The sequence below is a fragment of the Dryobates pubescens genome, chromosome 8 (assembly GCF_014839835.1).
Source record: "Dryobates pubescens isolate bDryPub1 chromosome 8, bDryPub1.pri, whole genome shotgun sequence".
NCBI classification, from domain to species: domain Eukaryota; kingdom Metazoa; phylum Chordata; class Aves; order Piciformes; family Picidae; genus Dryobates; species Dryobates pubescens.
The window spans coordinates 24,659,851-24,674,172 of record NC_071619.1 but is presented as its reverse complement, the minus strand read 5'-3'; the positions used below and the strand labels follow the sequence as shown (position 1 = coordinate 24,674,172).

Below are 14,322 nucleotides of genomic sequence, written 5' to 3'. Positions count from 1 at the left end.
CTTTCTCACTGATAGCTTCTGTACTGGGTTCAAACTCAATTAACAGAAAGGAGCTTTTTTCAGCATTGCTCAACTTTCTCTATCAATACGTGATTAATTATCATAAACTACTTCCTCACATCTGTTTGGTTAGTTGCTCTTATCAGCTTTTGCTTTTTTTTTTTTTTTTTTTTTTTTTCCCCATTTAAAGCAAGCTATGACACAAACATCTCTACCCTTCCCCTCCATATCCTTTCTAGACTCCCTTTCTTTCTTGTCTTATACCTTGCTCTGAGGCAGCCATTGTCCATCCCAGCTCTACAAAGTCCACACAGTGACTTTAAACTGGCTATCTTCAATTCATGCAGCTGAACGGCTTGCTTTGTGACTTGCCTTTTTTTCCCCCCTCCAACTTCCCCACAACCCATTAAATGTTTTATGTGGAAAAACTGAACAATCCCTCTCAGGCCCCAGCATATGCCACTGATGTATGCACAGCCTTTAATCTAAGAAGAAAAAAAAAAGTCCTACGGAAATCTGATCTCAGCATCAAATGATTTCTGAGGCAATGAAAAGATGACAGGCAGCTTCAGGAACTACGAAAGTGGCTGTTCTTAACAGACCAACTATGAGCCATTAAATTGATGGCTCTGCTACTATCCAAGCAAAAACCCGTAGGAGAGAGAACCAATTTGGATCTCTGTGACAATCAAAGCAAGGCAACCACTAATGGGTTCTACCTATTTGCACTTTACTACAAGAATAAAAAATGCTCTGTCATTCTCTGGTTTGAAAGGAGGAAAGAAATTAAATTCCATTAAGGTTAGTCTATAGGAAGATCACAGTTATTTTGTCTGTAGAATTTTGTCAGATCAAAAGAGATAGTCTATTCCTTGAGAACTTGCTCCCAAAGAGGACTGGGCGACTTACCTCACATACTGTGATCTCCAAATGTGAGGACCAAACAAGAAAACATTTGAATTATCACAAGGAAAAACATAAGCTTTGGAGAATGTATGCATAAATTGATATAAAGAGATTTTTGCATGAGTAGAACTGAAATTGTCAAGTTACCTCATGAAAATATATAAGCTTATATTTTATAACCATTTGACAAATTAGTACTTAAAATCTTTAGTAACACAGGGGAAAAATAATAACTCAAATGCTAAGATATTAAAGGAATACTAGGCAGTGTTAAAAAGACAACATGGAGAAATTTCTAGTACTTCAGGGTGAAAAGAGCATTCAAACCAGCAAGGGTGTTAAAATTACTAGGGCCACATGCGAAAATTAGAAGCCTGTTCATCTTAAGCATGCAGTTAGTACAAGCATGGACAAGCACTTAAAGCTACTTTTGGTCAGATTCTGTATTGGCACGAAGCATGTTAGTTCCATGGATAACTGTTTACTTTAGGTGAAGATGTGGTCTTTCTATACATCAGTCACACTGTTTTGCCACATTTTAACAAACAGCATTCAGCATTATTGTAACTACATTCGTAACATTTTTATAACCATAATACTTAAATGAGGCCTAAGAAAGATAGGGGCAGACTTTATAGTTGGGTCTGTTGAGACAGGACAAGGGGTAATGGTTTTCAACTAAGAGAGATAGAAACCTGAAGAGCATGTACTGGGTAAAATGGTAGTTCCTTGGAATGTACAGCTCTGCTTTTTCACAAGCAGAACTCTCTAGGTCAACTCATTTTCCCAGTGTCATGAGAGTGCAGTGCAATTACATTTCTCATTTTGAAAGTGGGTTTCTCAAAAAAAGTTCAGAAAAACCTAGGCCTGATTCTTCAGATGATTAGTTAATGGCAGATTATTTGACTGATACCAAAGTCACCATTGCTGGATAAGATCCCTGGTCTCACAATAGTCAAACCAGTAAAATGGCAACAATGAAATATTAAAGCTATCCTGTGGAGAAATGGAAAATGCCACCAGTATTCCATCACATATTGGAAAAATAGGGCACCATGGGCAAGGAACTGACTGAAAAACATACGGGTTTGAATTTGACAGTGATTGTCCTTCGAAAGCTCTCAAGCTAAGCTTTACTTGAACGTGTTTCAGCATTAGTTCAGGGGTGGCTGATGCCCACTCATCTCTAGAGCTGAAGGCTGTAAAAACAATGCAAAAACTTGTCTCAATCTTGTGAAGACACAAGAACAGTCCAAGCAAAGACTCCCTGAAGTCTCAAATTTGAATTACTAATTTCTATTGTGTTTCTCCTCTCTCTCACCTGCTTGGTTTTGCCTCTTTTTTTTCAGATGGCAACTGTGTACGAATGGTACAGCTGGGAGTCATAGACCAGCTTCTGGACTTACTGGAGAAACACGTGGAGAGTGGGGATGTCTCTGTTCAACACGCTGCGCTCAGTGCACTTCGCAACCTTGCTATACCAGGTACAGAATCTGAAGAAAGTTAACTTACTGTGACGCTTTGTAAAGATGGTTCATTTAATGGAGCTCTGTGCGGCTCTCTCGAAGTCATCAATTTCAGTCTCTTATATTTTGAGGGGCAAATGACTTTTTTGCTCCTGCAGAGACATATTTGAATAATTCACCAGGACTTCTCATCTACACTAAAAATTTAAAGATAATAAAATGTGATCTCATTGCCAGCTGCTGAAATGCTTTTGTATAAACAGCATACAGCAGTTCAAGAGAAAAATGCAGAACAGGGTTTATAGCCTAAAACACAGAGTATGGGGAGGAGCTATCACATCACAGATGGTACAGATTTCAGAGATCTGCTGCTCTTCTCTAAAGTCAATATTCCTTGCAAATTTGGTGTTTGTAACACACTTTTGTAACTAGACTACTTAAATGAGGCCTATAAGAAAGGTACTAGCAAACTAGTTGGGCCTGTTGAGACAGGACAAGGGATAACGGTTTTAAACTAAAAGAGTAGAGATTTAGACTAGCTATAAAGACGACACTTTTTTACAATGAGGGTGGTGAAACACTGGAACAGGTTGCCCAGAGCAGTCTAGAAACCTCATCCCTGGAAAAATTCAAGGTCAGGCTGCATGGAGCTCTGAGCAACCTGTTGAAGATGTCACTGTGTACTGCAAAAGAGTTGGACTGGATGACCTTTAAAGGTCCCGTCAAACTCAAACAATTCTACACTTTTGTGGTATTTTAATACACCTCAGAAAACTGTCCTGCTTCTCATCTCATATTTACTGCTTCCAAGTGAAAGTGCAATACAGGCTAAAAATGTTTTGCTAGATATTTATCAGTACAGCACCTTGCAAAAGTCCTTACACCATCCCACAGTACTCCAGAGAAAGGCATGACACCAATGCCTCATGGTTTAACCCTAGCCAGCAACTAAGCCCCATGCAACTGCTTCTTCACTCCTCCCAAATCGCAGTAAGATGGGAGTAGAATTGGAAAAAGAGAAAACCTTCATGGGTTGAGATAAAAATCAGTTTAATAACTAAAATGAAATAAAATATAGTAACAATAATAGCTACTATTATTATTGTAACAAAGACACCAAAAAGAGAAAACAAAACCCAAGATCAGACAAGTGATACACTATGCAATTGTTCATCTTTGACTGATGCCAGAACAGTAATCCCCACTCCTGGCCAGGTTATATATGGAAAATGATATCATAAGGTATGAAATATCTCTCTGACTTGTTTGGATCAGCCGTCCTGGCAATACTCTCCCCCAACTTCTTGTGCACCTGCTCACTGGCTGAAAATGGGAAACTGAAAACGCCTTAACTTACAATAAGCACTACTTAGCAACAACTAAAACAGTGTGTTATCAACATTCTCACACTAAATCCAAAATACAGCATTGTACCATCTACTAGGAAAAAAAAACTCAATCCCAGATGAAACTAGGGCACAGCCCTGTTTTCTGAAAAGAACTAAGTTGTCCTCCAATTTTAATACGTAAGCTAGCCAGCATTCTTGATTTAGCAGTTCTATACACAATCATGGCTTTGAACAAGTAAGAACCTCAGAATATACTAGTTGCTACTTTGCCTCTACTGCTTCTTTTCAGAGCCTATACACTCTCATTTCTTCTTGCAGATGCCTGCCTACAGAACTATAACTTTTGTTATGCTCTCAAGTAATTTAGTTTGGCTTACAGTATTACCACACACTGGATCATAATAACCAGTCATATCTGTTCAGTAACCTCAAACTTATTTCAGACCATAAGCCCCTTACTACTTCTATGTCTATTTTATTTATCCGAAGAGATTTTCCACCACCATTTACATCAGCGCAGGTTTGTGCCAATTGTTTTTTGCTGCTATGAGTATTTCAACCATGTGTGCCAGTTACCTTACAACAGTTACAATCTAAAAAGGAGCTACACAATAACCATGGAATCAGGAAAATCCTGGTGAGCCATGAGGCTCAAATTGGGAAAATAATGTAGCAGACAAAAGTGTAACTACCTATTAGAAGGAAAAGGTAGATTTTATCTACAAGCCTAAGAGTATCCAATGCTTAATTCTGACTTCAGTACAAACAATAGGATTTAATGATTATAAGCAGCAAAGATAGTAATTAATCTCACTTGAAAGATAGCTATTTTGATGTAGCTTTCCTTGATGACAAGCAGAGATGATCATGTTCTAACTCACAACAGAACCTGTTCCTCTACAAATATCAAGACTGACTTTTTCCAATGTCAAGCCCAGGTATTCCTTAGGATTCCTTAAAGCAATGAAAATAAAATGCAGAGATAATAGGATCTAAAACTCCAGAAACATGTGGTTGCAACTTACAAGTTCACCCCTATATCACTGCCTGCTACACATAGTACCCATAGATCATAATGTTCTTTGCAGCTGTGCTTTAGAAGGCGCAACTCTGAATTTTAAAATACCGATGCATCAATATAATGTTTATTTTCATTATCTGTTCTGTTTGAGGCTATTACAAACCATTTTAGGTCTTCCCCAGCATGCTTTAAGTGTTGGGCAATGCACAGCACTTAAAATCCTTTTCCTACACTGCACAACAAAACAAAACAAACAGGAGTGCAAACCCAAATTGTAAAACAAATCACTTATGGGCCAACACTTGCAAATGATCATAAAAGAGAACAGGTGCTTATAAAAAAACCAAAACAAAACCAGAACAAAACCCACTAAAACCCATTATGCTTTACCAAATAGTCTGTGTCAATGACAAATGACAGTATTAAAGAGGAAGTTACTTGTGTCTGCTTCTCAGTTTTCCTGAAAGGAAGAGGAAAATTGCTCTGGAGAAAGAGCTTTCTGTAACACAGTTAAGCAGCATTAGGACTCTTTCCAGACAAGCTTCAGAGTATTACCAGGGATTACTGCACCAACGCAACTGGAGCACAGACACAAGAATTAGGAAATTACAGAAACAAAGGCATGAATGAATGGGGACCAGTGAGCTCAGATACAGAAGGAAAATCTACTCTCAAGAAGTATCACTATGTAAATCACCCCTGCCATGTGGCCACAGAATGTTTCTGTTTGGGAAGACCTTTAAGATCATTGTGTCCAATTATTATGTAACTTTACCAAGGCTGGTGCTAAAACATGTCCCTTGGCATCGTATCTCTGCTTCTTTGAAGCACCTCCAGGGATGAGGATTTAACCACCTCCCTGAGGAGCCTGTTCCAAGGTCTGAGAACCCTTTCAGTGAAGAAGTTTTGTGTAATAGTCAACCTAAACCTCCCCTGGGGCTGTTTGAGGCCTGTACAGTTAAGATGAGCAAGCACAGGAAATTTGCTCAGGTGAGTGGATGGATAATCCTCAAGAAGAAAGAGAAGCAGTAGTTCTGTTTATCCTCTTTCATGCACTTTATTCCAAGCAGGGCTGAGATGAACAGTAACCAAAATATCGTAACAGCAATTCCTACTAAGTTTTAACTCAGAAGAAAAGCCTAGTCAAGTAGTCCTGATTTCATTTCTGAGCACTCTAACAAGTTGGATGTTCTGCTAAAAACATAATAGAGAAAATTCACAATATCTGTTATGTCCTATCTACATTTTCAGATGCTTGTGCAGTTACTTAGCCATACATCTTTTTCCATTTCCTAGTTGTTAACAAGGTACAAATGCTGGAAGAAGGTGTGACAAAACGGATTCAGTCACTTCTAAGGTCAGAGATTCCTCCTGCGCAGTTTAAGCTTCTTGGAACACTACGGATGTTAGCAGATGGTCAAGGTAGGGGAAAGGACAATGTTTACTGATGTCACACACCCTTCTCCTCCCCCTCCAAGACAATGGATCTAGCAAGGAGACTACAGGCTAAGTGTCCTGCTAACCTAACTCCATTTAATCTGGAGAGTTTCCAACAGAGATTACCTGAGGCTGCCAACCTTCCATACTTACCTAGTCAGCCTCAATGGTAGATGAGCAGCAAACCTAATGGAATAGTCTGCAGCTGTCAATGAGAAATGGCGAAGGCCTAAAATGAAGGTGATTTCTACAATAAATACATATGCAAGACAGGAGTATGATGCTAAAGAGCCAAGCTACAGATTTAGAGGGCCAAATTACAAGCAAGCAAATCAACAGAAACAGAGGATATAAAAGGATCCAGAGAGCTGGGGTGGGGAGGAATTTCTACCAGCCACACTTTCTCTATACATGTTGCCACATTTATCTTGCTGATGGGGCTCAAATGTTTGATTTACTTTGCAAGTTGAAATATGGGAATATCTACTTGCACTTTATCCCTAGATTTCTCTAGCTTCTATATACCAAGATACACAAAAATAAGTGTTGTGGGGTCAGGGTTTTTTACTAAGTGTTCTAATTCTTTTGTATGACCAGCATAGCTGCTCTAGAACACTAATCAGTACAGTCCACCTTGATGTGCAGGAATAACAAGAAATAGGTGAAAAACAGAATCAGGAAAGCTACATCAGTTTTGCACTGGGAAATGACAGCTGGTATGGAACAACTGCAATCACAAATTCCTTAGTTATATGGAAGGAGAAAACATCACAATCTTCTATACTCCATGCTGCACTTATGTGAGCCACTGCCATATGAAGGTGGTGTCTGCAGTTACTAGCATTCTTTTTCAAATGACTATACACAATATAAAATTTACAGCTAGCATTCATTAATTTGCACTGGTTTCAGTCCAGAAAAAAAACTGCTTTCACTTATATTTCACCACAGCAAGAAATTGACATTACAAGACAGAGAAACAACGTTCTTGCTCTCAAGCTTTGAAGGAAGTCATTAAAGGGTCATTTCTCTGAAGTTGTATCTGAATTAATAAGTGAGATTATTTAGCTTCTAAATTTGAGACATCATATTGCTAAAATGATGGGGTTTTCACCACCTTCCTTCAATGTTATTTACTAGCTTTAGCATGAATTCAGAATCTGGTGCATACACACATAACCCAAACCGAAACAAAAACAACCCCTTCTGAATCTGAAACTGCAGATATTGAAGTGTGGAGTAGTAAAAGATTATTCAGTGCTTACCCATTGCTGCCAATGAGTACAGAACTCTCCCACTTTTAATTACTTGCTATTCTGTTTGCCCATGAACTAACATTTCCTTTAATTAACTTAGACTGAAACATTTATGAATACACATCTAAGAAGTCCACATTAAATTAGTTAATTGCATTATCTATTATAAATTCATTACTTTGTCACTGGGCATGCTGAGGCCTACAGACTAGAAAAGGCAGGTCTCTAAATATAGAAAACTGCAGGCAGATTTGTCAGCTTCATTAGCCTAAGGAGACATTAACTCCTGTTCCTAAAACTGTTTTGCTTCAGAGGAGAATTTGTGCACTTCAACAGCCAAAGGACTTTCAGTTCACCTGAAAATTCAATTATACAAACAGCCTATTCAAATCTGGTATTTTTCAAGTTAAAAGGTCCTCCTGTTTCTGTTAATAACTAATTGGGTTTGGCTCTATTGCTGGTAGACATCTGGAAGTCTCTGTCAGAGTCAAGATACCTCCTTTGAACAAACCTCTTACACTGGTTCCATTCACCATTCTCTTACCTCTTCAGCTGTCTGTACTAACCTGGATTATCATAATCTCCTCAGACTAACACGTAACAGCTGACGTAGAAACAAAAGCCCTTTTATTAAAGGAGGTAATACACAGGTGGTTGTGCAATAACATGTAACTCTTATCTCAAAACAAACATGTTCAACTAGGCTACAAACTCCCAGATTCTTTGTGGGATTTTGACCTGTTTATTGTTCTTAGTGTACCAGACAAACTGAAAATATGAAATGTCCATCCATCCTCACATCTCTCCCTAAAATAGAAAGAGTATAGGTTGACTTACAGTTCCTGCAAAATATCATCATGTGACTTATTGACAGCAACTTTCTGGTGAATGCTCTCTTTGACCCTTTCAACACAAATAGAAAGAGATAGTTAAAGAAAAAGGAGCAAGGTGATGCCCCTATCAGCCAAAAACATTAATGTTGTCTCTTCCTCAAGTCTTTGCTACAGCAAAGTTCCAAGAGGCAAACTTCACAGTATCTTAAAACCATGAAGGCTCTCCCCATTTTTCTCTTTCTCAATTTGCTTCCAAAGGAGCAAGGATCTCCGTGGTTACCTTGTTCCAGGCCTGGAACTATTTTAAGATTGTAAAAGCAGAGAAATATCAAGAAAAGCTCACAGCCCCTTTACATCCCTTCTTGGGGAACATACACCTCTCATGAAGGCTTTTATTCCCTCTTCTGAGCACTCAATGCACAATGCTCATCTGCTCTGGTCCTCAAGCATCAAGGAGTGGGGGACAGGCACAGAACACAACTTAAAACTTACCAAAATAAGTCAACAAGAAAACCTGTTAATTATAATTAACTGCATAAGACTACTAAATTTGAATTTAATGTTATGACTGTGGTGTATATTTTGCAAATAGAATAGTTCCACGTCAAAAGTGAGCACCTGTCTTAGGAACACTGTTGCCTCTCAACTTGCTACTCTTAGTTCATCATCAGCTGGAATACATGGAAACAGTGGTTTGGCAGTTTACAGAACACCTCTTTTGTGCTCAAAGCCAAATCAGGGAGCACTCAATTCCTACCAAAAAAGGCAGTGTAAGCCATGCATATTCTTACTTAATCCTTCTCACGGTACCCTTCACTCAGAGGGAAATTCCAGTTTAACTAAGATGAACAATTTCAAAGACTTAAGTACTGAACAGAATCAACAAACTGAAATTACTGAGGCAGTATCTACCAGGATGTTCTCAGGCTTCAACCCTTGCTTAAGGCATCTGGATTACTTAGGAGTCTTCAGCATCCTTATACCTGCATTTTTTGTTTGCTTAGGAAACCACTTTCTACCAGTCAGTCACTTCTGATCCACAGCACTTTAGAGATTAACTGCTGAAATGCAAGAAAACTCACATGGAACCATGTGTTCAACTTATGCAATATGGAGCATGAATAAAGTTCCTTCAGCTGCTGAACTTCTAAGAGCTTTCAGAGTGTTCTCCATTAGCAGCAACAAGTCAAACCACAGCATATTGTTGGAGTTGCACTTCTTCAGAAATATTATCTACTGAGTTTTCTTTATCCCAGATGTCAGACAGAGATTAATACTCCAGTAAGTCTGGAGATAGGATTCCTGAGACAGAGGAACACAAAAGGCTCCTCCAAACTCTGGGGGAAAGCTTTGATGATGCCTAATACACACTTAAACACACATTGTTAAGGCTTGAGAAGACTTGGCTTCTCACATGCTACCAACAGCAATTCTCACCATTAGAGAGCACTGTCAAAGGAAGAACAGGCTCTGAAGAGCCCATGATTACATCTGTGCAGGGTTCAGAGCGAGTGCAAGAAATGAAACAGGAAAGGGATAGTCTTCATAAAGACTTCAGTACAGCAACAGAATATTTGCTTTCAAAGACACAAAGCTGCTTATTTCAAGCCCTGCTTCAATAGCCTATTAAAAGTACAAGTCTACTGGAACAGCTTACTTTGACCTTTATCTCCAAGAGTTGCCCAAACACAACTGGCATTCCTCAGGTAAGCATCTTCAGGATCCCTTAAAAGGCTGAGGTTTTACATACTGTTCTTAAAGGATGTAAGCTCAGGGCTATGGTCCTGGCTACTTCTACATTTATATTTCTGTAACAGAAAGTCTAAGAAATCTGATTTTTAATGTCTCCTACTGATGCTTTTCTCTTCAGCTGATGCGGCTGAAATTTTGGGCCAAGACCCCATGCTGCTCAACAGACTTGTGCAATGGTGCACTGCTAACGACCACAGCAGCATTCATGGAGAAGCAAATCGTCTGCTAGCATCAATCTTGCGTCACAACAGATCACAAGTACGAGAACTGTTGGTCTGATACATTTCTGTTTTATTCTTCTCTTACCTTTTGAAAGCTTGTAAATATAACTATAGAGGCTAAATACAAACTAGTACACACAGCTCTGCTATTAAAAATATGAAGGCTAACGGTAAACCCCTCTCTAGACTGCCTCAATACCAGTAAGGGGGAGGGAAGCAGGAGACCAGTGCTCTCCACAGCCACAGACAGAGCAAAGAAATGAGTAGAAGTGTCACCTATTATTAGTTGTCAACTCTTACCCTCCTTCAGCAAGGCTTGACAAATGGTAAGCAGGTAAAGCTTTTGTATTTCCATAAATATTAGCTTCAAATTTCAAATTAAAGTGGCAAAGATAACCCAGGCACATCCCAACATCAGTCCTCCAGGAGCTCAAAGCAGCCCACTATCTAACCCAGTGATGGATGAAGCTGTCATGATTTATCTGCTGGCATATTAGAACAAGCTTCTGTTTCTTGTAACTCATACTATGATACCCAGGCATCCCAACCACGCCTTGCTTTGAGGGATTGATTAAAATAAAGTAGGTATCTACACAGGCTTCAATGAAGTAAAACTGATGTTTGCTAGATTAAAGGTTTGAAATGAAAAATTGGAATAAGGTCAAAGTAAAGCCTTAAAAAAAGAAATCTATATTTCTCTCATCTTAGAGATATACATATACATAAGTATTCATATTCCAAGTAAACTAGACCAGCCCTAAGCAGACATATACCAGTGTGAAAAGCAACATTATTTCTAGTCTTCAACTATCAGTTTACATTGCAACAGGTAAATGATTTCCATCTATACAGATGCTGAAGGGTGCATCTCATTTCTGTCTTCATTCTGCTGTATTCGTAAGTCAAATTTCTATCTGTGATGATTTACTTTTGCTTTAACAGGAAGTGGTCAAAGCCATCCAGGAGGCACAAGGAGTGAAGCATCTGGTTTCCATGGCAACAAGTGAGCACACTATCATGCAGAATGAGGCTCTGAATGCTTTGGCAATAGCATCTGCAATTGACTTAGGTATTTTCTTCCTAAAAGTATTTATCTGTGCCAGATCCTCAATTATTAAGAAATAGTCTCATGCTGTTAATTCTATATAATACCCAAGAAAAAGCATTTCTTGTCTAGATTTACCTCTTCAGCATGAAATAAAGGAGGTGAGCCACCCAGATCACAAAAGCAGTAGGTTTCAGAAATTCCCTGGAGATTTTTTGTTTATGGTAGAGTCAAATGATCAGGTTGTATGGATAAGAAACCTACACAAAAAGGTGTACCTAGAAAAACAGGAAAAGCAAAGATGAGTAGAGAAAAAGATTAGAACATCTGAAGGAAGGCAAAATTAATGACAAATAATGGACTTACGTGGTCAGTGGAGACTACAGAGAAAGTAATCTTCAGAGTACAGATATCTGAATGTAGGATAGAATAAAGTAGAAGCATAGAAAAGACAATGCAAATGAAACAAATGTAAGTATTCTAACTACTTCCACTGAGCTTATTTTCAGACAGACAGTGAGATTTTTCCTGTATGACTAAGCACATTTAAAACAGTTATCAATTTATCACAATGAAAACAGTCATGAGGGAAATCTACATACATCAAAAGATAAACTGAAAACTAATAGTCATCCTGACATCTGGAATTTGCCTTGCCTAAAAGCAAAAGAGTAATGAATCCGTGTTACTGTCTGGTCCACCATTAAGGCTCTCAAACTTGACTGGGCAACTAATGCAAATCGAAATTTCTAGTGCTGATCATTTCAATCTGGTATGACATTATTTTGCATGCTCTATAACATACAGGCTCTGTCTTCTAGAATGAGGCTGAGAGAGAAATACTACACAGAAAATATTCTCCAGCAGAGAAAGCAATGCCCAAGACATCCTTAACCACTTGGAAATGGAAGATAGTTAAACATTTTATTTTAAAAAAGCAAGCATGTTCTCTTTCTAGCTTCTTTTCAGGTAACAATTAGGGTATTTATTTATTTTCCAGAAGTCCTGGAAGAATCTTTCAAGGAATCACAGCTAGTTCAAAGCTTACACAAGCTTCTACAAGATAATAATACAAGTCCTGAGGTGAAATATAACTCCATGAGTCTTTTGTGCTGTCTTCTTAATTCAGGTAACTTCCTCTTAAGTGGTCTGTGATGATTCTATATTTATGATGAAAATACAGTTTTTCCTGTTACTGACATGTGATGTTTGTGATGCAGTTGGTGAGCAGTAAAGGATACTAAGGAGGTCCACTCTTTATTGATCACCAAAAATCCCAGCCAGCAGCTTCTTTATTAGAAAGCTGACTAAACCATCAAAAGAATAAATTGTTTAAAAAATGAAAAATTAAAAGAGGCTTTATTTTAGAGAGTAAATGGCATAATCAAATTCTGAAAAAGCAAAATTTGTGCTTTGGAATAAAGACATCTTTTGTCCAAAGTCACCACACACGTCTGGCAGTCTCAGGTCCTGTTGTTACTACAGCATTTTTGTGTTCAAAGAAATGGAGTACCATCTTCCAGAGGCAGATGTATATTTCTTCTGCCTATGCTGTAAGCAAACCAGAAAGCAGAGATAAACCAGCAATTGTAGTAACGCTGCCTTTGCACAGTACCTTTCAGTAAAACGTGAACAATATGGTTCCAGTTTCACTCACTTTGTGCACAGCGGAAGACTTAAAATGCTTTGAACAAGATCAGACTTACTCTGTATGAGCAGCACTTACTAAACCACCACTTCAACCCAGAAGTCCAAAGATTTCACAGCAGATTCTCACATTTTAATATATCAATCATGTAAACTGAAAACAACAACTGTGCTCTGGCAAGGATCTGCCACAAAGGTAGAGGACTTTTGAATTCTGGAGCCACTCTCTATTGGCTGACAAGCTGGATTTTGCAGCATATACTCTTAGTTCCCTGTAGCCACAACAATATGGGAATAGGCAAAAGCAGCTGCATCCTTCAGTGCTGTTGCAGAGTACTGACACAGCAGATATGATCTATAATGTAATACATTTTCACAGTACTTTTCTTTTGTTCATTGAATTCTTGCAAGTCAATCGGGGAAAAAAAAACAAAAACAAAACAACAACTTAACCTGGTCATTACTTCCAATGGCTGAAAGGTATCTACTGAGAAATGTTTACTTAAATAAAGCAGCTCATTTTCACCAGCAAGTATTCCTAACTTTCATCTTAGAACAATTGTAAGTCACTATGCTATGGCACATCACTAAAAGTCAGCACTTCATCTCCTGTTTAGGTGATCTGAGACAAGAAATAGAAGAGGACAAGGTTAAAGAAACCCTTGAAGAACTCTGTAGTCACAGCAACGCAAATGTGGTCAAGGAAGCTGTCACAACATTACAGATTCTTAGAGGAGAGACACCCCACTAAACTCCCTTCTTCCCCACAGCAACCCTGCCCTGCTGCTGAGGCAAATGCAATAAAATACCAGCTTTGCCAACCCTACTTTGTATTTGTCTTGCTGCTACATAAACAACACTTCTAAAGCTCATGTACAGCTTCTGCTTTTAGAAATGTACATACCAAAAAAATTTCTTACCTATTTGGCCTACAGATACTTGCATCAGTGCTGCTCTCCACTGAGTTACCAACATCAGTAAGAGTAAAGCTTGCCATGTGAGTGGTCTTCTAAGATACTACATGAGAAGCACCAGGCAATCGTCACTTTGGTAAAATATTTTTGCTGTTTGGTTTTCTCATATCAGGACACCACCCACAACTTACTTGTATCAATGGGAAATTAAAATAATTTAAAAAAATTATCTAAAACTTACACCATGCAATCTGAAACAAGAGGATTTAGATTAGGTGAGAGCTGTAGCTTAAACATTGCCAAGGGCTATCTGGCACCAATTCAAGTTCTACATGTTGTGAAACAACCCGTGAGCCCAGTTGTTATCTGAACAGGTTAGAAGCACCCCAAAACTGCACCTTTAAACAAACTTCCCTTTCAATTTCCAACTTTGAAGCTCATTTCAGAGCCTTCATCTGCTTAGCCTCACAAGCTA

At 38.5% G+C, this 14,322-nt stretch overlaps 1 protein-coding gene across 1 annotated transcript in view; it reads left to right on the top strand.

Annotated features, from left to right (window-relative positions):
• The window catches only part of LOC104307838 (rap1 GTPase-GDP dissociation stimulator 1), a 35,113-nt gene extending 21,361 nt beyond the window's left edge, over window positions 1-13,752 (top strand). Inside the window, exons 8-13 of the mRNA XM_054163678.1 lie at window positions 2,256-2,390; window positions 6,039-6,164; window positions 10,139-10,278; window positions 11,184-11,310; window positions 12,287-12,415; window positions 13,551-13,752. Coding sequence (XP_054019653.1) covers window positions 2,256-2,390; window positions 6,039-6,164; window positions 10,139-10,278; window positions 11,184-11,310; window positions 12,287-12,415; window positions 13,551-13,684 — 791 coding nt within the window. The 3' untranslated portion in view covers window positions 13,685-13,752. The remainder of the gene's footprint in view (window positions 1-2,255; window positions 2,391-6,038; window positions 6,165-10,138; window positions 10,279-11,183; window positions 11,311-12,286; window positions 12,416-13,550) is intronic.
• Window positions 13,753-14,322: the final 570 nt, after the last annotated feature.